Below are 23,081 nucleotides of genomic sequence, written 5' to 3' on the forward strand. Positions count from 1 at the left end.
AATATGGCTACCATAGTCTTCACCTCTTAGACTCGTTACAGACATGTGCCTGGCATGGTAAGTGATAAGCACATGTAATATAATACAAATGACAGCAGTGATAATATGTTAATTGTGCTATTGGTATCCTAATCCCTGAAAATTCCACCTACCTTGAAGAATCCTTAGGAATTGTTAGGGGTGCTCTATACCACTTCTTCTATAGCTGGTGCCCTGACCCCATCGCAGAGGGATCTCTTTGTGCTTGGCTGGATTGGCACTCGCTTTTGAACTCATGGCTGTTTATGTGGCACATAGAAAGTGGTTTTGCCTTTTCCCTGGCTATAGTTTGTTAGTGAATGTTTTTCCCGTCCTACCATCCATCTATAGTCAAAGGAATAAGGAAGAATGTTCTGTAACCGTGGGGCATCGAGGGTTGCGTTGGGGAGTGCTGCGCCTGCCTGTCACATGTTTCCTCTGACACCTATCTCAGCTCACATGGCCTTTCTGAAAGCTGGACAGGATCTGGACTAGAGAAGGCAAATGCTGGAGGATTCATGTCTTTGGTTTTCTTTCAGGCAACACAAAGAACATTGTCCAAACTAAGGAGGGGTGATGCAGGCTCCCTGCCAAATCCATTTTAGCTGCTGCTTTTGGGGAAGATCTCTGGGTAGAAATGGGTTGGGGGGTGAGAAGAGGATTGGGCACTGGCATATTGGGTCTTTGGGGGACTTGCTTACACTGTGGAATAGATTGCTCTTCCACGGGGCATGGGTACCTGTGTATTGTATGGTGATGCTGTGGGTTGGGGAATGTTAAGGAATTGCCTCTGACTTGAACTTGAGAGAGTTTCTTGATTCTCAATGCACTAAAAGACTTTGGAGCAAATGCCGTCTATCACGAAAGATGGCGGGTCCTTCACTGCCAGTTAATTCCAGAGACCAGAGGCCGACCAATCGAGAGTCTGTAAGTTTCTTCTTCCCAGTGCTTGCAGATGTCTTCCATGGTGGAGAAGTACTAAGTCTTTCCATCCCTTTCTCTTTAGTTTTCCTCGCTTCCCCCGCCCCCACCTCAGACAACTTGTGGACCTCTGGGGACCTATGGTGGTCACAGGACTCTCAGGGTTTCTTTAAAAACAACAACAACAACAACAAAAAACAAACAAACCAGGATTTGCTAAAACCTTACCGTGATGGACGTGGGAAAGGGAGATGTGGTACTTGTGGACAGAAGAGAATCACCTTTGTCTACCATGGCTCTAGAATGTCACTATCTTACCTGGTCTCATTCCAATACCAGTGTTTGTGGGAAGAAAGCATGCCCTGCCTCTCTCTTGCCCTCTCTGTTCCTCAGGCTCCAAGTTGTCTTACTTTGAGAAACACTGAGACCGGTAACATGTCTTCCTCATTTTCTTCTTTTTTGACTCTTGCAAAGCTGTCTTTATAGGCAAAGTGTCACACACTGCTCTCCTCTCAGTTTGCTTTGGTTCCTTTTGTGACCTAGGCTACACAGGCTCTAGTTAAATGACAGCTTGATACAACCCATAACGGGGGTAGAGAAAAAAGGGTCAATATGTAGGAGTCTCCTCTCCCGACAATCTTAGCATTTAGGTTGAATCTTGAGATACACAGCTTGCCGGAGACCAGTGACACACAGCAAGGACTGTGTGAGGCCATCATCAGCTTTCAACGTTCAGTCCTGGCATAATCAACTTCTGCTTTCTTCTGTTTTCTTCTGTGAGTGAGGAAAGCTGAGTCTTGCCTACAGGTGTTGTGCAGATGTGCCTTCTGATGTTGGCATATCACAGCAATTAGCTGTGAGATTCTAGATGAATCTAGCACATGGAGGGAGTAGCTCTGTGAAGTTGGGTTCTGCAGAGCCCACACCTCACTGGGCACAGCTACTTCCTTGCCCCTTCCTGTCTCTGGACATGGGAGGCAGCTTGTTGGGACTGGAATTTCTCACCGCCTTCTTTAATCTGCTCTTCAATTTTTACTTAAAGGTCTTGATGATGGTGAGTTCTAGGAACTGACCCTTCTTTGGCACTTGCTTATCCCAGCCTAAGTGATGTGTGGTGGGCTTACATTAAAGTCTCTCTCTCCTTTCCTAGGGTCTTCTGATTGCTCCACAGGTTGGTTTCCACCTGAGATAGGCCTCCTGCTGCTGGAGCTTTCTATTGGGTTTTCTTTCTTTCAGGAGCAATAGGAAGGCAAGTGTCCAGGAATGATCGTGGACACTCCGGACTCCATCCCTGGGCTCCATTCTTCTCTGGGCAGTCCTTTGGCTTTCTTCCAGCCCTCTTCAAAGGCTCCTTTCTGGGAGCTGACCTGTGCCTCTCTAATTGTTCCTTGCAGAATACTTCCACCTGCACCCGGGAATGCTGCTGTGCCTGAGAGGCTGGAGGCTCTGAGATACCAACGGATAAAGAAGCCCAAAAAGTCATCCAAGGGCTCTTCGAAGTCAAAGAAACGATCCGGTAAATGGTGGGAAGTGCCATTTGTCTTTCCACCGTGCTTTTCCCATTTGACAAGGATTGTGGGCCCAGGATCCCAACCTTGGGTGTTCTCTAGAAGCCAAACCAGCTTCTCTTGTTCTTGATTTCCTTTTAAACATTCGTTTCTAATAATGTACAAACGGGTTTCATGTAAACACACAAGAAAGATGTCTGATTTCCTTCCCTTCCCAGTTCATCTCCTCCCACCTGGGGAGCCATTGCTCTGAGGGTATGTGTGCCCATAGAGCCTTTTCTGTTGCTGGAAGCTTTTGAAAGTGTTGTTTCAGCATGTTTTTGGGCAACATAAGTAGGATCCTGTTCTTTCAGCAGCACACCTTGCTGTTACCCTGTTTCCTTGTATGATTCTCCTCCACCAGTTCCAGCCCCCTAGTTGATCACAGGGCAGGCGTGGTGGGGTTTAGGGCTGATATGGCCTGGGCTAGGCCAGCCTCTGCACTGACTAATCTTTTCTAAGGACAAGGATCTAAGGACAAGGACATGGGTGGGGTCTCCTTGTCTCTTTAGGGTACTTCCATTGAGATATATCTGATGCAAACAGTGATGGGTAGCTTGTGAAACAGTGCAAAAAGAACCGAGCTTTTCATTTAGAAAAGCAACTGATGTTTATCAGACACTCTCTTTCTACCAATATTTGTCGGAATGTTATGACAGTCTGCCAAGGAAGAATGTTCAGCAGTTTCTTGCAGATCTTAGGTGCCTGCCTGCTGTAGAGTAACTGTCTTAATAAGCGAGGTGGTAGAAGAGTGTTCCACTGAGGCCAACAAGCCCATGAACTCATTGATGATTTAGCCTTCGGCTGTGGCTGGTTTCCTGTCAGTTTGTGGATGGTAGTACAAAGGCAGGGAAAAAAAAAAAAAGAAAAGGAAAAGAAAAGAAAAGAAAAGAAAAGAAAAGAAAAGAAAAGAAAAATTATCTTATTGTTTTGAGACAGGGCCTAGCTAGTTAGCTTAGGCTGGCCTGAAGCTAGTTGTGTAGACTAGGCTGGCCCTGAACATTTGGTCCTCTTCTACATTTTGAGAAGCTAGGATTACTGGTGGGTGGATTTTCTGAGGCTTGAGTCAGTATGGAATTCAAAGCTCAATTTAAACTTTTTCAGTTCAAACACATGCATAATATATCATATATATGTACATGTTCTTTTTGTGTATGCATGTACTTATAATTTAATCATAGTAACGCATTTTGAGAAATGTACCATTAGATGATTTGGGTACTGAGTGAACATCACAGACAATGGTTATATTAACCAGGACAGTCACTATGTAATACAGTCTATGGCACTGCCATTGGATATATGACCCTTCCTTGGTTAAAATACTGTTAGGTAGTGCATGACTGTAAGTTTTAATAAATAAATTTCATGCAGTTACTGTAGAATAGGCCACATCAGCTATATATGTTCTCTTTTGTCTGTTCTGTGTTCATAGCTCTCAGGTGTCTTCCTTTAGCCCAGGTGTCTTCTCTAAGTTCAAATCTTATATTTTCAGTTGACCATTGGACTTGACTTGAATGTTTTATAACTGTTAAGATGTTTTTGATTATCCTTCTCAAACCCACCTCTCCCCACTTCTCTTCAGTTGTGTAAATGGCTTTGCTTCATTTGTGCTCAGCTTCTCCTCTGAGTCTTTTGCTCATGACTCACACTTGATCCTTTTTGGTGAGGTATGTTGGCTCAACTTTTGGACTATCCCTGACCTTTTTTGGTTGTTTTCACTGCAAAAGTTGAAGCTCCAACTCCCACCCCCGTCTTTTTGGAGTGCTGCAGTACCTTGCAGCTGCCCTCCTGCCCTAGCTGTACTCTTATAGTATCCCATTGATGTAACACCCTGACCTTTAACTAGGGAGACGGCAATTGTTCATGGATCACTTAGCCTTTGGGGATAACTGGTTTTCTATCTGTGAAAGGGAATTCTGAGGCAGGGAAAGAGAAAGGTATTTTGTTACTGTTTTGAGACAAGGTCTCATTGCATAGCTCAGGCTGGCCTGAAAGTAGCCATGTCTGGGCTTGAACTTTCACTCCTCTTGCTTCCACCCTTTGACTGCTAGGAGAGCAGCCAGAGTGAGCAGGAGAGAGTTTGCAGCTCTTCCCCCTTCCCTGTTTTTATATACATACCTGCACAAACACACACATACATTCTCAGAAAAATCTTCTAGAAGCTTTTCCTTGCAACAAGAAGATGTATTAAACTCTCTTGACATAACTGCCATCTTTCTCTCTTTGGAGTATACTGTCTTTACCTCCCTCCCTCTCCCTTTTTCTCTCCCTCCCTCCCTCCCTCCCTCTCTCCCTCTCTTAAAGGCAGGGTCACACTATGTAGCCCAGGCTATCACCAAACTCATATTATCTTAGTCTCCCAAGTATGAGGATTACAGGCATGTGCCACCATACTGGCTTAGACCTGCTCTGAACTTGGGGTTTCCGTACTGGCTGGTCCTGTTGATGGTAGTCATTTTCATAGTTCTGGAAGATAACCCTGGCTCAAGACTTCAGCTCAAGATGGTAACACTCGGGGAGGCAGAAGCAGGGCTCTGGCCATTGGTATATAACTATTTCATCTACTTTTGCTATTGCCCTTGCAGCACCAGGGAATCCAGTTTCTGTATCTTTCAGATCTTGACAGTTTGTATCTTCACCCCTATGCTGAAGTAGATTCTAGAAAACAAAACCCTCCCACTGTATCCCCCAAAGGGTCATGAGGCAGAGGAACGGCCCTGGCAGTGGAAGAGGTGTGCAGGCCTGACTGTCACTCATGATTGAAGTCTGTGTCATGTCTGTCATTGCTCTGAATAGGTAAAAAAGATATACTGAAGGCCTGCTTCCTGCCACCTAGAATGACCTGGTATTCAAGAGGCACAGCACAGCATAGCACCCCAGATATATCTAGACTGTTTGCTAAAACAGCTTGATCATTGAGATCCATGAATTCATAGATGGCAAAGTACCTACCTTACTCTGTTGACTCAAGGCTAGGTTGCTGGTTGCTCCAGTGGGAAAGAGGAGGTTCTCTGCTGAAGTTTGGCCTCAAACACAGGTGTTCCCTTGGTTTCAGTGGCAACTTGGACTTCAGCCCTGGGAGATGCATGGAGTGTGTGAAGCTCTGATCCACATTTTCACCCTTTTCTTCTATGTCTCTGTCTCCTTCTCTGTAGACGGTTCTGCCTCCCAGGCTCAGCAGCTTCCCAACTCTCAGGTTCTGTGGCCCGACGAAGCTGTCTGCCTCCGAAAGAAGAAGAGACACTCTCGCCCGGATCCCTTTGCCCGGCTTTCAGACTTGTGCCACCGTCAGCTTCCGGAAGACCAGACAGCGATCCTCAACAGCGTGGATCACGATGACCCAGGCCACGCAACTCTGCTATGATTTGACATCACTCTAAGTGTCCCCAAGGTGGGGTGCTAGGCTAAAGGGGGCAGAAAGGGACCATTGTACAGGGCCTTGTCCTCCTTTGCCCATCATGGGATGGCTCAAGCCCTTGTCCTGTGTGTGTTTCCTCCTGCCAGGGCGGGCCTCTCCCCCATGGTCTAGCAAGCTAGCATTGTCCACAGAACAGAGGACTGGGGGAAGAGCTTTTAACAGTGGGTCAGAGCTGGGGACGGAAAACATCTGTCTCAACAGCACCTCTCCCACTTTACTAGATTGATTCTTCTTACTTATTTCAAATGTCTTAGGAAGTGAAAGAGAGGAAAGCAATGGCTTTTACTACTGTGCATTTGTCTCAGTTCTCCAAGTCCTGGGATGGGGTTAGAATTACATCCTGTCCTCCAAACTCTGCATATATATAGATATAGATACAAATGCACTTGTGTGTAGTTGGTGGGTTTCTCTATGTGTATATATATGTACATTGAAGCAAAATGCTGTTTCTCCCTGTGGTCAGTGAAGGACTGAGGAAGCTACTGAACAGTAGGCTGGGTGAGCTGGGCTGGCTACGAGCTGGTGGCTGTCCTCATATCTGTCTTGGGAGATCATTGCAGCTGAAACAGGATTCATGTGTCTCAGCTCTCCCGTCTAGAGCAGAAATGGGGTCCTGCCATCATTTCTAGCTCCCTGCTTTGGGGTGGTTAGCAACAAGTTAGCCCTGAACTAAACCCAAGCCTTTGTTACCTGCTTGCTAGGTGGAGAAAGTATGGCCAGGCACGAGGCTAGACTAGCGTCTTTCTTTCTTCTGCAGTTCGACACTCACCACAGAAGCAGTGATTGTTTAGCAGCGGGGCTCACATGCTCATGCCTCAGTCTATTCTGGTCCAGCCAGGGCTAGGAGCCCTGCAGCCAAAGGCCCTCCTGTTCTGCAGCCACCTGTGCTGAGCACACTGCCATGAGCTCTATTTATACCCATCTCTGCCCGGCACTCTGAGCAGTGCTCCCTGGCGGCAGATTGGCTCCTCCTCTCCTTTTGTGTCTGCTAATTCTCCAGATTGATTAATTGCCATTTGTGGGAGCTGCCTGTGGCTCATTGGCATACTCTCTATGTGTTGCCTGCCAACTCTGCTTTGTCCTGGGGTCCTTCTCCACCCCCTGGACCCAGTCTGTAGTGCATGAGATGAAGAGATGGGGGGTGCCTAAGATTGTTGAGTTCTGGGGTGATCTTTCCTCAATGCTCCTGTGTGGAGCTGGCTGAGGCACAGGAATGAAGGTGGAAGGGGTGGTGGGTAGGCACCATGGCCGTAATCCTTTCTCTGTCCAAATCTTGTACTGGTTTGAACCATTAGCCCAAGGAAGTTTTCCTAATGCTATTTGTCAATTCAGATGCTTCTCTCTCTCCTTAAAAGGTTATGGTGTTAATTTACGAGTAGGAAAGGGAGAGAGTGGGCACAACCTCCCCTTCCCTCCGGCTTAGCCTAAAATAGTGGGAACTGCCAGCTTCCTGGAAGTATTCCTTCTTGGTGCTGCTGTGTCCATCTCTCCCAAGTGACCGCCTTGGGCATTAGCCATGTCTGCTGGCAGACTTCTGCTGGCCCCGTGGAAGCTGCCAGTCACTATGCCTCCTGACCTTGATGGGGTTCCCAGGGGCTGGGAAGCTGGGTTGTTTGTTTGTTTTTTGTTTTTTTTGTTTTGGTTTTTTTTTGTTGTTGTTTGTTTTTTTCAGAGCTTCCATCTTGGGGGATTGACTGCATCTCTGCAGCCAGGCCTTGGTGCTTCCTTCTCTCTCCTAGTGAGCTAGGCATGAGCTCCACCCGTGAGGCTTCACCATGCAAGCCACACTACCACAGCTTTCTTCTGGACATGGGGAAAAGAGGTATGGAGGGCAGAGTTTCTTTTGCTCTGAGATTAGGGCCACATACCCTGGACCCTGCAACCGATGTGATTCTCAGAGGTGTTGGTGACTACTGGACCTCTGGACTTCAGCTCTACTGAAGTAGAAGAGTTGAGTTTGAAAACTCACATTTTCTTTCAGAAGTGGCCCACTGCTTCTGCCACTGTGACACCATGGGCTACTCACTCAAGTGTTTCCTGGGGCTACTGGGAACAGCTACCTGAAATACTGGGGCAGTATTTGGAGGCTCATGGTGGCCTAGTATGTGGTCTTTGCTTGCTCTCTCACAGCGTGTGTTTCTTCAACTGTGGAATGTAAAAGTAGAGTGTCAAGGCTGGTAGACTTTGTACTGAACTTGGCCAACTGTTCTGAGGACCCTTCTAGGAATTGCCACCGTTTGGGCCTTGAAGTTACAACTGAGGAGAAGCTGGGTCGATAACTTTTCTTCTGTGGGACGTTGTACGGCGAAGAGCCAAACCCTGTGGGCTGAGATGCCTCAGTCCATGCCTGGGCTTGCAGGCTGGGCTTGCAGGCTGTGCTAACAAAGGTGCTGACTCCTTCTTCCTCTTCTTGCCTCTGGCAGGGCCTTTTACCTCTGCCTAGCTGACCAAATGGTGGAAACTGCTTTTGACTGGCCACTGGGTGGCAGCTGTGCTATTGTGGCCCCTGGGCTCACAGTGGACACAATGTCTACCCATTCCAAAGTGGCCTCTGATGCATTCTTCTCCTAAGAGGTCTTCCTTCTTGTGGCTTTTCTTGGAGGTCAGCAGCATTCCTGCACTTCAGGAAACTGATTCAGCCCTTTGATGACTGCAAAGCAAACTGGCAGGATACAATCCCCATGGTAAATAAGATGGCTAGGGTGTCATAGGCGCACTCTCAAATGCTGGGCATGGGCGCGTTTGACAGTCTGTTTAGAAATGTGTGACGTTGGGGTGTATCCACTTCTAGGGGCCAATGACCTTTACATTCTTCCTTTGAACTTGGCAGTGACCTCTTTTGAGCTTCCTAGGGCTTTCACCCTTCTTGCTGTGGGAGATCAAGTCTTCCAAATCCTCACCTTTGGGTCTGGTAGCCTTGTAGAAGTACCCCAGTTCAAAACCTATTACTGTACTCAGTCTTTTTTTTTTTTCTATCTTTTCCTTATGTACCTTAACTGGAAGTGCTATCTCAGAGTTTAAGCCATCAGCTAGAAAGAGAGTAACGTGGTTCTCTAAGGGCCCAGAAAGATTGCAGTTGTGCGGGGGGAAACATGAGAGTCTTTCTCAGCAGGAAGGGTATTGTATCACACATCGTGAGCAGGATCTGAACTCTGTCTCTAGGGGCCTGGGTTCTGCATTTGGGGGAGATTTCAGCACGGTAGGTTAGAACAATTACTTATTGGTATTTTTCCATTGTTTTCGCTCTTTATTTATGCACAGCAACCTAAGCTATTTGAGGTTGAAGAGATGTTTATTTGTTCATTGTTCTTCTCTTTTTATGCAGAGGAAACTGGGTAAGGTTGAGATGTAGGTTTCCTTTTTTCCCCCCTGGTGGTGAGATTAGCACACAGTAGCTTCAGGGGAGGCATCCCAGAACATTAGGGTACCTTAGTTGCATCCTAAGAGCTGAATCTGAGACTGAGGTATAGTAGCTTGAGCCATTTCTTCTGATTTTGGTAGAAAAACCTTTTAGAGGGCTTGGGGTGGGCTGGGAGAATTATAGATAAGTACATTTAATAGTATGTAGAGAACTCTAGGAAGTGAAAAGCTAATGGTTCATACTTGCTTTGCTTGCATGTCAAGGTGCTTTTGGGGGGCGCTGCGGGACTTGGGGGTAGGAGGATAGAGTCAAGGGCAGAGATGGCGACATGGGAGCTAGTACTAATACTATCTCTGGAATCCTGAGCAGTTTTGCTAGTGCTCCTTGGCTTGGCTCTACCCTTTATACAGGCTCCAATACAATGGGGGCTCAGGGTCTTGCTGATCACCTTTGTCTCTTTGGGAACAGGCTCAGGATGTGGCTTAGTGGCCATTCTGCATTGAATACAGTAGTTGATTGGGCAGGTGTGATTCAAGAAGGGAAGTTAGAGGGTTGGAGCACGGTGAGATAGCCTGATTTTTGTTAGGGTACGTGAGACTTAGAAGGAGAGAGTAGTAAAACAGTTGTTGAGAGTGGAGAAATCCTGGGATGGCAAGGTTAAGACTCACATAGGACACCCAGCCTCCAATTCTCTTTGGGGACACTCCTACTAACCGTGACAGTGCAGATGGTTGGAGAATCATCACAAGGAAATGAATGACTGCCAAGGAGGGCAGTGAGAGGCAGGTGTTCCTGGTGTGGGAGAGATGTAGCCACTGAGTACAGGTTGTGTGCATGGCGTGGTAAGCAGGCCCAAACTGGTTCTTGGAAGAAATCTTGCTTATGGCACGGCTTTTCTGCTTGTAGAAGAACAGGCCTCTAATGGTGAGTACCGAACACAGACTTCTTCTTTTTTTTTTTTTTTTTTTTTTTTCTGTTTATGGAGCTTCTGTGGTGAAAAATGGTAGACTAGCCTTCAAGTACCCTCAGTAGCTCCTTGTCAGTAGAAAGGGAAGGGTTGTTCTTGGGAGCATGGTGTTCATTCTTCTGGCAGCTGTGGCAGGCTGTGTTAGAAAGTACCCAACAGACACTGGTGCTGATGGAGGAGAAAAGGCAGGGCCTCTAGACTTGTTAGTCTCTCTTCTTGACTTGTGGAGAATTCCTTCATCCTGGAGGCTACATAGTGGCCTTGTGTCTAGAGGCTGTGTCTTCAATTTCTCTTCCTTTGATAGGTTAAAGATACCACACTGTAACTAAGAGAGTAAAATAATTTTATCTGAAATCAGAGACCATCTATTGTATACTCCTTACTTTATCCAACTTCCTCTTGGATCAAGAGGAAGAACTGAAGATCTCTTTAAGAGAAGTCAATAAACAGAGACTCGAAGCTCTGATTGGACTCTAATAACTCTTACCAATGCAACACCAATTTGGTGTTTGAATGGGGCTGGCTTGTAACTGCTTTGCCTTTGATGCTGAATTGGCATGGGTCCAGAGCGTTATGTCTGGACCTCTGTCTATACTTCCAAATAAGCCTTTCAGGAACAAATACACTGTCTGCACCAGATGTTTGGTGTCTTGGATTGCCAAGAGGGTAGAATTTTTTTTTCATGACCTCATTTAAAACAAAATAATAATAATCCCTAATCAATTGAGTCTGATCTAAAGACACTTCTAGGTCATGGGGATTTCTGTGTAAATTAAAAAAAAATGCATTAGTGCAAATCTTTTTAGTGGTTGGTGCCTTAGAAAGGGAAAGAGTTGGGGTACCCTAACTGCTGAATAGTTGGGTCAATCAGCAGCCAGCCGTTGAACCGCTTGGACATTCTCTTCTGCAGCGGGTTGATTGCAACAGTTAGGGATTCTGAAAGGCACTGGTAAACAGTGATCAGCTGTGTACTGCTGGCTGGGGAATGCAATCAAAGCAACACAAGAAACTCAGCTTGCAGCGAGGACCTTGACCATCTACCTTTCCCACCCAACTTAACTACATGGCAACATGAATGATTGGGCTTGCTGTTCTTTGGGTCTTGAAGAAATGTATCCCACCAATCCCTTCTCCCACTGGCATTGATTTCCTGGATCTGTTCTAAGGAAGCAGAGCAAGCTATTCCCCAACCCATATTCACATCATTTCAGGCTCTGTTTCCTTCCCCCATCCCACTTGTGTGGCTCCAGGACCTCTGGCTTGTGCATGGTTTATGCTAGGGAGGTGGTTGGGTTACAGAGAGAACTGGGGAGGGTGTAGGGGTTTGGCGTGGGGAAGGGAATTTGCATTTTCAACCCTAAAATACTGTAAGCACGCTTTGGGGTGACTGCTGGGATTCTCACAAAAACAATGGTTAGGGAAAATGCCTGTTGCTCCTCAGATGGGAGGTGGGGACTCGGGGGATACTTGGCTTCTTTTTGGCTTAAGGATCTGTTCTATTAGGTGGAGGAGAATAAGCCTCCTCACAGTCACCTTGCAAACCTTTGAAGGGAAACTTATTCTAGCACTGAGTAGTCATACTGCAGTCTGTCATGGTTGACATTGCTGTGGCTGGGTAGAGAAATGGAGTGATCTCAACTGTTTCTTTGCAGGTGTCAGATTAACTGCCCGATCATGGACCCCCAGCCAACTATTTACTCCAGTGTTCAGAAGTCAGTGTGTCAGACAGGTGTGAGAATCTGTGATGGGGGTGGTTTCTGAATTGGCATCTGAGTGTGCTTTGTGTACTTGCAGTGTGTGTGTGTGTGTGTGTGTGTGTGTGTGTGTAGTGTGTGTAAAGTATGGGTATGATTTGTATGTGTGCCGTGAGTATGAGGGAACTATAGAGACACTGCTTTGCCTGGGTAGCATCAGGCTGAGTTATGGCTGATTCTTTCTTTGCTAGATAAACTTCTGTTTTGGTAGGAGGGTCATACTCATAGTATACTATCTTGAGTGTATTTTTTATGGAGATTGTATATAAAATTATATAAATATATATAACTTGTTCTATTTTAAGGCGAAAGGAGACTTATTAGGGGGAGGGTACGAATCAGATGCAATAGTGGTGACTAATGGTGGGAGCTTCAGGTAAGTTGTCCACATGGGGAATGGGGGGAGTGGGTGGGGAAGAGATATAAGATGGGCAGGAGTGGGCACTCATGCCCTCTGCACACACATATATATATGTATAAATATAAAGAAAACCTATATAAAGCTATCTATCTAGCATATCTATATATCTATATATCTATATGAAGTCATAGTTTGCTTTATTTTTGTACCTGTGCTTAGAGACACTTTGAGCAGTATCACCTCCCCCAGGTGGTCCGGGGTGCTAGCTCATGCCTTGATGCCACCTACTTCTCCATCCTTCCTGAAACAGACTGTCTGTTTGAAGCTGCTTGGGTCTTTCTGGTAGAAATGTGCATATGTGGAAAAACTAAAGTCATTTGCAGAAAGAACAAGTGAGCTGAAGGCATGGAGCTTCTGCATCTGTCTGTCTGTCTCCTGTCAGGAAGGCTCCCTAATTCATGCTCTTTGGCAGAGGTGTTCATTGTAGAAAGGATGACGGAGAGCTCAGCAAGAATCCGTGTGCCTATGGCTAAGGGTTGGTACTCAGCTTTTTGGAAACAATCTAGCTCTTGGACAGTGGGAGTTCAGATTCTCTAGGCCTCATGGTAACGCCTGTCCTGCTTCATAGCACCTGGGCTCAAGCAGTCCCTGTAGAAAGTGGTGGTGAGATTTTGAAGCTAACTGCGTGGGCTCCATCTTAGAGAAGATACCCCCTGGTAATTATTGCTGCAGATTCTTGGAACCAGTGTGAATGTGATATCTAGTATAATTATAGCATCCGTGCTTTTTCATTTATTTTTAATTGGAAAATAAACTGTTGGAAATGGGGTAGTCTAGTCCCCAAGCACTGAATGGAAGAACAGGAATGAGAGATTGACTGAGGAATGGGACTGAAGGATGAGTCCCACTGCTTCCTTCCTTCTGCTACTCCAGCCTGGGAGTCTGAAGATAACTAGTATGTTGGAAGAATGTGGTTTGGATGGGAGATTTGGGGAGGAGGAGTTCACTTGTGTTTGGGCAGGAAACTGCATACTCTGGAGAATACCTCTTTGAGAATTCAAGACCTCACTTATGCTGTAAGGGCCATGTGCCTTGCGGCCTTAGCTGGCACCTCCTAGTGCTAGCTCTTTCTTATCATGTGCCAAGTGTGATCAGAGTGATGTGCCTGAAGCTGATGCAGAAGCTACGGGAGACTCACGGCTGTAGTCTTTCTAGTCTTCCCACATCTCACTTAAGAAAAAGCTAAAGTATCCCCTCTGCCCAAGCAAAATATCTTATCCCAGATGCCTCAACCATGGGAAGGGCTTTTTTTTTCTTTTTTTTCTTTTTTTTTTTTTTTTGAGAGGGGCTGGTGGTGCTAGGCAGAGTAAGGTAGAATGGAGCTTGAATCTCACTCCTCCTGACCCTTATGGAGACATTATGATTCCTTTGATGATCTGCTCGAAATATTGTAAGTTTACCAAGGATGTTGTGGGAAAATGGGCTCTGTCCATGTAGTGCTGGCTTGAGTCTAGCACGGGGGTGGTGGTGTCTAACTGACAGTGTGTCTGGTCTTACCTGCAGCCTCCTCAGGAGGCCAGTGGAGGATATGGCCAGCTGTTTCTTGTAAATTTCTGGAGAGGTTGAGAAGAGGAAGAACAACAATTTTTTTTGTCCCTTCCTAGCTTGAGTCCCCTCCTCTCTTACCAAAGAGGGGTATCCATTACTATTTTTTAGTTCTTACAGCCCACTTCTTCTCTTTGTATGTAGACTCTGTCTCACTTCTGGTCATAAGATACCAACAGAGTTAATCATCTTAACATCTCAGGGCTCGTACTCCACGAAGCCCAGGTTTGCTCTGACACTTGGCTCTCTCCACATTGAGCCAAAGGCTTGATTCTTAGAAACCTCACAGCATTAAGGTACATGAGATTGACATACTATTTCATGTGTCCGGTTGGACACTTCTGTGGAAATGGGAAGATGGACATGTCCCTTACCTTGAAGTTTTAAGGTTTGGGAAATATGTTATCTTTGCCTTTCTGTGACCCAGACCTCAGTAAGACCATGGAAGGTGAGCACTGGAGAACCTATTCTGCAGCAGAGCCAGCTTTCCACAGGGAATACAGAGCAACGGAGGCCAGGGTCTGATTACATATGGAAAAGGCAAGTTGTCTTATCTCTGAATCTCTCAGTTAGTGGGGCGGGTGTTTGGGAGGGGTGGCTCTGATAAAGCCACTGCTAGGAGCCTGAACGTTTCCTAAACTTGTTGATTGTGATGCTTTCCCCTTTTGGTAGGAGATAGGGGGAGTCTAAGGAGACTTAGTTCGACTACCTCTGTCTGCTATATGGAATGAGTGTGGAAACAGATCTGGGAATTGCTCTCTCAAGTGTCTCCCAAGCTCTGTCCTTTTCCCACTGTCCTCGGCCAGGAACCTGGGGCGGGGGAAGGGGCTCATCTACTACTCCTCACTTTGTGCTGTAGGTGGAACCATTTTGGGTAATATAAAAGCATGAGGTAGGGGAAGATCACAGCCCCTTTTGTGGGTGAGGGGTGGACCACCATGTTGGAGCAGGGGGTTTTGTTCTGTTGCTGAGGAAGTGACTGGAAGGAGATACTCTGTAGAATGATCTTGTTGCCGAAACTTGAGACTGAGGTATCACAAAGGGAGCCGTGGACCTGTGCTCTATTAACTGAGCCCGGAAACACGGTCAGAACGTTTTAAAGCTCCATTCAGATTTAATTTCCTAACTGCCATTTGCGGGCCTGGAGCCCGAGGACAGCGATGGGGCTTGCTTTTCCCAAGTTACCTGTCCTTACACAGTCTCTGACTGAGCAGACAGTGTCCTGCTTTGGTCAGCAACTCTGAGGCCTCCCTTTATTAACACCTTTCTGTCTTTCATGAGGAGGATCTGTATCATCTTGGACATATTTCTTCCCTCACTTACCTAAAGGCAGTTTTCGTATGAATTCCTTTCCTTCTGTTACCCCCACAGTGTGTAGACACATGGAAGGGGGGAGGTGGGGGATCTGGGGCTCCCTGCCAGGGTCCCTCACAGACTGCGCACCTTTTGCACCTGGCAACCTCTTGGCTGTTAGTTTTAACATATCCGGACATGACTATCAATATTGTCATGAGATTTCTTGCTCTCATTTCAATTATTCTTCCTTTGACTTTCTTTGGGGCTCTCCCCACCCATGCCTGGTCTTCTCATGAAGATCATTCAGACCTCATTTCCATCTCTTGAATGTTGAGTATTACATCACTGCTAGGGTGCTTCATGGTGCTGCTCCTGAAGAGGCCAGCTGGACAGAATCAGTCAGCTCCGTCTCACTGATTCCTTAGATCTTGCTGTATTTTGTCTCTATTAAATGTTTTTCCCTAGGGGGTTGGGGTGGGAGATTTAGGGGTAGCTTTTGTGTTTTCTCTTTCTCTCTTGCTCTCTCTCTCTCTTCTCCCTCCTCCTCTTCCAACTTCTTCCTCTTTCTCTCTGTATGTATGTATGGATTGGTTAAAGTCAGTTATCATGGGCAGCTGACTTTGACTCCAAATTCAAGTTCACCCACATATTGTATAGCTGCACACAGAACACCTTTGAGTGTGAATTTGGATGGCAACTAGAGGCTTACTTTTTGAACTTCAGGTATGTAACTGAAAAGTAAATAAAGACACTATTTTTTCAGTAAGCTTTTTTTTTTCTTCTAAAAGATAACTTAAAAAAAATCAAACTATACGAACATTAAATTGGTGCTGTACCAAAGCCTTATGACATATTCTACACTCTGTATATCGTGTCTTTGGGGAGCTCCCTACTTTATTACTCTTCTCAAAAGCCTGGGAATGCCAGTGTGTGTCAAGCCTGGGGCTGGCTCCTGGGGACCTATAGGCCAAGGGTACTCTTGGGAGCAGAAGATGATGGGAGGTGGGGTGCCCACCTTCTGCCTGAGCAGATGCCGAAGGGAAACCAGGTATTGTGAATGGCATGCATGTGGTGTGCGTGCGTGCATGCATGGGTGCGTGATCTCACCAGTGCATAGTACCAAAGTGAATGCACTAGCTGGGGATTGAAAGGGAGACCCAGTTGACCTGGTTGTGGGTGGCTGTGGGAGTGAGGGGTGTGCTCCTTTTCCCATTTCCCCTTCTAGGTCAGTAGTGAAGGTGTATCAGAAACAGTTACACTCTCAAACAGGTGCTTTCCCCCTTCAAAGTCTCCAAACTAAACACCTGTCTGTGAAGGGTCTGTCCACGGGGCAGGCACCTAAACTACCAAATCCTAATGCCTAAGGCTGAGAGGAACCTTTTTTCTCTCTAGTCCTTCCCTAGTTCCTTGAGGACAGAGGTTCCTCCAGGGATCTCCGCATCTCCTGTTCCTTGGCCTGGGTGGGCTTCTTAGCCCATTGAGAAGGCCTCACTGTGGCTGACCCATAGCTGTACCTGCTCTGTGGTCCTAATCCCAACAATGCCTGCCCTGGCTGCTGAGGACAGTGATTCTTTTGGCCTCAGACTTGTCAGTGTAAAGTTGAGCACCAGCTCTGATTTACTGGGGAAGAAATCTGCAGGCCTCCTTGGCCTACACTGCAACTCCAGGCTCCACCTGCTGGTTCTTTCAGGCTTGCTGAACTAACCAACTCATTACCAGTAACCCTGCATGTTCATATCCGCAAACAAACAGTACATAAGCAAACACGGAAAAAGAGAGAGAAAGAAGGCACATCCAGGAACTAGATGTGTAGCCGATGAAGGAAGGTACCCCTGGGAACATTGCAAGCTAAGCTGATTACAAAACGTTTAGTATTTAATTGCTCCTCATGTAACATTACTCTGCTTCAGAAATGTTTTGTATTTTGATATAAATAAAAAATTTGCTTAAAAAAGTTTGTTTCCTATGTTGTTGTTTTTTTTTTTTTTTTTTCACATCTGGAAGTATTTGCTAATGGTATCTAGTTTCAATGCCAGCCGGCCCCAGCTCTCTGTCATCAGTTCATTTAACTCACATTGTAGGATGCTTCTGAACTCATCGTTCCCCATTCACCAGTCAGCTGTGTTCTGAGGGGGTGTTCTGTATGAGTCTGCAGTTTGCACCGGGGAACCACCAGGGGCAAAACCACATCAGCCTCCATGCCCTCTTGGCTGAGGAACTTAACTTTTAGTGGTGTAGAGGCAGCAATAATTGCAGTAAATAATGCACAGGATGTTGTAAAGTAGTTAGTGACTAGAAAAGAATGGGGTTACGTGTAAGTGGGGAAAGGCACAACTCAAGTGTGGAAGGAAAGGGCCAATTGCAGCCCAAAAGGGTGTTCAGAGGCCTCACAAGGAAGACGACATTTGAGCAAGAATTAAAAGGGAGCTTTATCTCTGCCAAAGGCTCATAAGCCTCTTTCACTTCTGCCTGAAATTTTATGAACCGATGGTTATTTTCTGGTTTGATGTCATCTTTGAGAGTCTACAATGCTAAGGCGCTGGGTCTCAGTCCATCATGGGAGTCTCATTTATGAGTCAAGGCCTCAGGGATCAGTAGGCTTGGATGTCTTCAACTCCGGGGTTATTTGGTGGTTGTGTCTGACATTCTTCTTTGTTGCTAGGCAATGCCCCTCTTTATCTTGTCAACTCTATATAAAGGTTTGTTTTTGCTTTAGAGACAGAAACTTGCCTTGTAGCCTAGATTAGTCTTGAACTCAAAATTGCCCTGCCTTTTAAAATCTATTTGAGACTTAGTAGAGGGCAAATACCAAAATATGAGTTTAAAAAATTTGTGCCTATTGTTCTGGTTAAGGTAGATGAGCACCTAAGTATATCAGTCACCATCCCAACACTGTGACAAAATATCCAAGAAGATATTAACTCAGAAGTTAACTCAGGGTATCAGCTACTTCAGTTTATGGCTGGGGAAAGGTTCCAATATTCTTTTAGACTTAAAGGACCTCTTGTCTCCTGGTAATATGCAGGCTGATGACAAAGCTGTTAGCATGTAGGCTCTTTAAGGAATTCTTTCAAGCCTCAGCACCAGCCATCCACTCCCCACACATAGGTTCATCTATAAATTCAAAACCTGCAAGTTTACATGTTAAGTGATGAGGTAGGACTCTAGCATCCATATAGCTGTCTTCTGTCTCAACAATCTGCACAATTTCTACTTGGTTTCCATGTCCTCTCTTTTCTGTTGGCAGGGCTTGGTGAAAATGTTTTGATATTTTTATATGCATTGGTTTTAATTTTTGAAAGCAGATACACAGTTGTTTTCTGCCTCTTTATAGAAATGAACATAGCCAAGAGGATCTTTTTCTGTGCCAAATAGTGTTTATGGGATTTAAAAAAATCCTTAAGACACTTGTGTATAAGTGTTTGCCTGCATGTTTTTTATGTGTATTGTGTGTGTGCAGGAGCCCACGGAGGTCAGAAGAGGATGTCAGATGCCCTGGAACTGGAGTTACAGGCAGCTGTGAGCAGCAAATTCTCTGATGTCTGAACTATCTGTCCAGCTCCTTAACCTATTCTTGTTTTTCTTTTTTTAGGTTCCCCCTAACTCCATACTTTACAAAATCCTCTAGATTGATTTTGTTTTTGAGCTCATGGTAACCTCATGTGCTAAGCAAAATGTATCTTTATCATTTCTATATCAACCAGTGGACTATCTTGTCAGTGACCTCTTGTTCCCTTTTCCTCTGTTCCCCCATTCACCCCTTTACTCCTTCCTTTCCTCATTTCACATCAGTGTTGAGGTCCTAGCACTTTTTTGCTTGGACCTCCTTCATCCAGGCATGACAGTCTCAGGACATGTATGTTCCTATTAGGTCACACATCTCCTGGGAACACAACAGTTTTGAGCAATGTGATGCTTCTATTCATGGAAATTAAGATTAATTACTTTGATGAAGAGAGGGCTAGATAGAGACCATGTGACAGCAAACTTCATGGGCTTTACAAACCAAGACAATTTTGTTTTAGGGGTAGACTATTTGCTGAGGTCAGTGAGAAGAACACCAATAATATCTCAATTTAAGAACATAACTTTTAAATGGAGACGCTTTAGTGGAAATAGAGTTCAGGCCGGAGCAGATGTGTATAAGGGAGTGTTGTTGTGACACTTGCTGAGAAACTTGCATCAGGGGTGTGGGAAGGGGAATCTAGGGGTGGGGGCAACTCAGGTATGTATCTTCAGCCTAGAATAAAAGGACAATGGAGAGGAGGAGAGGTGGAGGCGGAGGGAAGTCTAGTCATGAAGCTTGAAATGATTGATAGATACCCAGGGGAGAGGCCACTGGGTACAAGCCTGGAATTCTAGTGGGAGCCTGGAGGTGGTTTTGTTATTAAACACTTAAATAGAGAGGTAGGATACAGATGAATGGGTTGTGTAAAATCCTCAAGTGAGGGCCAAAGAGCTGATTACCTGTGTGGGCTGCGCTGGGGAGGTAGTTGCTGCTGACGAAGTCTCAGTGGAATAGTGAGTACAGCCATTCCATCCCCAGTGGGTTGAGGAGAAAGGTGAGACAATAGCTAAATCCAGGGCTAAAAGGCAGATGAGGGAATTTGCAGACCAGAGTAGACACAGCTTTAGGGGCACAGCAGGTACAGCAGCAGCCCACCAGATCCCCTTTTCTGGGTGTGCCAAGTCTCCAACTTCTTTGGCTCCTGGAGGCTAATGTCTCACAGGTTTCATTGATGACCAGTGTGCTCCATTGACACAGGCCTCCTTGCCTAAGAGGTTATATACCCTACCCCATTGTGACCTCCTGGTTTAGGAACAAAGGCCACACCTCAATCATGGTCTTCTGTCTCAGGCCAAGGCTGCAATTTATCTGAGATGACATTGTTAATTCACTTCTCTAAGTCCTGTCTAGTTTTCTTTTGTCTCTTTTAAGTATTTTTTTCTCAAGGAACATTTCCACAATTAGGTACATAAAAGAAACCCATTTGAAGATATGCTGACAAGAGGGCCCTAAGGATGGAATTCTGAAGGTGGGTTTCACAGCAGCCAGCTGGCAAGAGGACATTGTCATAGTACTATGTCCAGTTGCAGTGGCCCCTGACATGCCTTAACAGTGCAATTGCTGATTTTGTTATCTCTGTGGAACTGAGGCAGGGTACAGGTGAAGGCAAATACTTTAGAGATACTAAAGAGAGAACACTTCTAGGAAGAAAAGCCTGGGCCAGTTGTGTCTGATGGGAGCAGCAGGTAAGTCTAGAGGCTGCTGGATCAAGGAACTGGACTGCAAAGCTTGGTAGGGGAGAGTTTGCTCATTTGGGGGCATGGTCCCATGATGCAGGCTTTATCGAGCTTGTCTCTGGAAGGCAATTCTGATAGCTGCTAGAAGGCTCTGAATCTTGGGAGTGATGGACCACACAAAAACAGATGTTAGGACTCCAATGCATTCTGTGAATAGGGGCACCAAAAGGCACAGAGAAATAGGCACAATAAAATGGGCCAGCTCTAAAAACAATCCAGAAAACACAACAGCTTGCATGGCTTTCTAGCTGGGATAGTGTATCAAAGATGGCCATAGCCTAGATGAGAAGCTTAGCAGTGGTTATCTTCCAGAGGTTGAAGCTCAGAGATTAACACTCTATTTCAAATCTGGGCATATATGGAATTTTACAAGGTCAGTGGGGAAATGAGCAGAATTCCCTTCAAAGCAAGAAAATAAATAAATAAATAAATAAAGACATCAATTCTATCATGGAATATTTTACTAAGAATCTAATGAGTTAATGTTCATAACCTTTTGCTGAAGGAAAGTTCTGAAATTTGGAAAGTAAAAACAAAAAACTTTCATTATCTTTAAACAACATGAATATCAACATTAAAAAAAAAAAACCAAACAAACCACCTCCAAGACTTTCTCTAACTTTTTGTTGCTATGAGAAACACCATGTCCAAAAGCAATTTAGGGGAGGAAAGGATAATTTGGGTAACACTTCTAGGTCATAGTTCATCATTGAGGGGTGTCAAGATAGGAAGTCAAGGCAGACACACTTACCTTTCTGTATATCATTACCTCTGCATTCGTTATTTTTCTGCTGCCATGATAAAATATAACGATCTGAAGCAAACAGCAGAAGAAAGCTTATTTGGGCTTGTGGTTCTACAGGGATAGGGCTCTATCATGTAGGAGAAGAATTACAATAAACAGCAGGCAAGGCAGCTAGAACAGCAGCCTGAGACCTCCCCATCTTGAACCAAGTGTGACATGGATAGAATGAACTGGAAGAGCCCCTCGAAGTCCACCCTGAGTGACATACTTCCTCTGGCAAAGCCATACTCCCCAAATCTTTTCAAATAGTGTCATCAACTTGGGATCACATGTTTAAATGCACGAGACTTTGGGGGGCATTTCTCTTTCAAACCACGATTTTGTTCAAGGCACTCACTTCATAGCTAGGAAGTACAGCAGGAACCACGGAGGAGCAGTGCTTACTCATAGGCCCATGTTTAGCTAACTTTCTTGGGCTGTAGCCCAAGACCACTTGACCAGGGATAGTTTTGCCCACGGTGGGCTGAGCTCCCCTACATCTATTAGCAGTCAAGACAGTCTCCCACAGACATACCCACTGGCCAATTTGATCCACGCAATTCCTCAGCTGAGGTTCTGACTCTAGGCTGTGTCAAATTGACAGTTAAAGCTAATAAGGACAGAATCTATAATGAACTATTAGAAATAGTAAGAGACCAAAGGAAGTTTGCTGAGCCTGAATGTTTGTATTATCAGCAGACCACATATTTCCTTTATTTTTTCTGTGTATGCATATATGTCTGTATGTTTGTATTTGTGTCTATATAGGTGTATCTGTGTGAGTGAAGCATGAAGGTCAGAGGACAACCTTGGTATCATCCTTAGGGTCTCTCATTAGCTCAAGACTCTCAAAGTAGGATAACCATCAAACCACAGGAATCAGCCTGACTCTACTTTCCCATTGCTGGGATTACAAGCATGTCACCATGTTGAGCTTAAAAATATGTATTTTAAAAGGCAAATTTAGCTGAACATGGACATGCCTTTTATTCTAACATTTGGGAGGCAGAGAAGGATGATCTTTAATTCCAGGCTAGCCTGTACTACCAAGTAAAACTCGGTCACAAAAACTAATGACAATAACAATAATAACAATACACAAATGAAGTAACTTTGTAACAGTGATGGCAACAAACTATAAGAAAGCAGGAAAATGGTAGAATTTAAGGAAGAAATGTGAGAGAAGACATAAGCATGGAGATGAGATCAAAGCTAAGCAGATGGAACATCCTGCCTCCCTGTGTTGTTCCTTCTGTTAGGATGTGATCCTTTTAGGGAGTCTATCAGGACCAACAGTGTGCCTTGGAAAAGCCTATGTGTAAAAGCCACTGCTCTCCAGGTGCCAAAACCAAAGATCTTCCCTTACAAGCTTGGACCTTCCTCTTTCTCCTCCTGCCTCCCTCTGCTCAGCTCAACTGGAGCATCAGGTCCCTCTTAGTTTTTGGTTAATAGCAATGAGCAAACTCAGCTCTACATTCACAAGTCTGTCATAGCTCACCTAACCTTCTGTCAGGAGGCTTTTAAATGATGGTGTTGGCTTGTTACCAACACTGGAAGCCTCTAACCATTCTTTGTGTCTGAGGTGTGCTTTTGTTATGTTGCTTTGTATGTTTTTAAAATATCTATCATCTATCTTCATCATCATCTATCATCTGTATATCTCTCATTTATCTATCCATCTATTTATCATCTATCAATTTATCTAAAATACATAATTTAATCTAATCTAATCTATCATCTAT

At 45.1% G+C, this 23,081-nt stretch overlaps 1 protein-coding gene across 3 annotated transcripts in view; it reads left to right on the top strand.

The window, feature by feature from the left end:
* The window catches only part of Igsf9b (immunoglobulin superfamily member 9B), a 55,567-nt gene extending 39,550 nt beyond the window's left edge, over window positions 1–16,017 (top strand). For 2 of the 3 annotated variants that reach the window (XM_021659263.2, XM_021659264.2), the window contains exons 19-20: window positions 2,334–2,455; window positions 5,645–16,017. In XM_021659263.2, coding sequence (XP_021514938.1) covers window positions 2,334–2,455; window positions 5,645–5,853 — 331 coding nt within the window. In that variant the 3' untranslated portion in view covers window positions 5,854–16,017. Of the gene's footprint in view, window positions 1–2,333; window positions 2,456–5,644 lie in introns of those variants that run through there. The other variant, XM_021659265.2, reaches the window with a different exon arrangement.
* Window positions 16,018–23,081: the final 7,064 nt, after the last annotated feature.

This window comes from Meriones unguiculatus, chromosome 1 (assembly GCF_030254825.1).
Source record: "Meriones unguiculatus strain TT.TT164.6M chromosome 1, Bangor_MerUng_6.1, whole genome shotgun sequence".
Classification (NCBI taxonomy): domain Eukaryota; kingdom Metazoa; phylum Chordata; class Mammalia; order Rodentia; family Muridae; genus Meriones; species Meriones unguiculatus.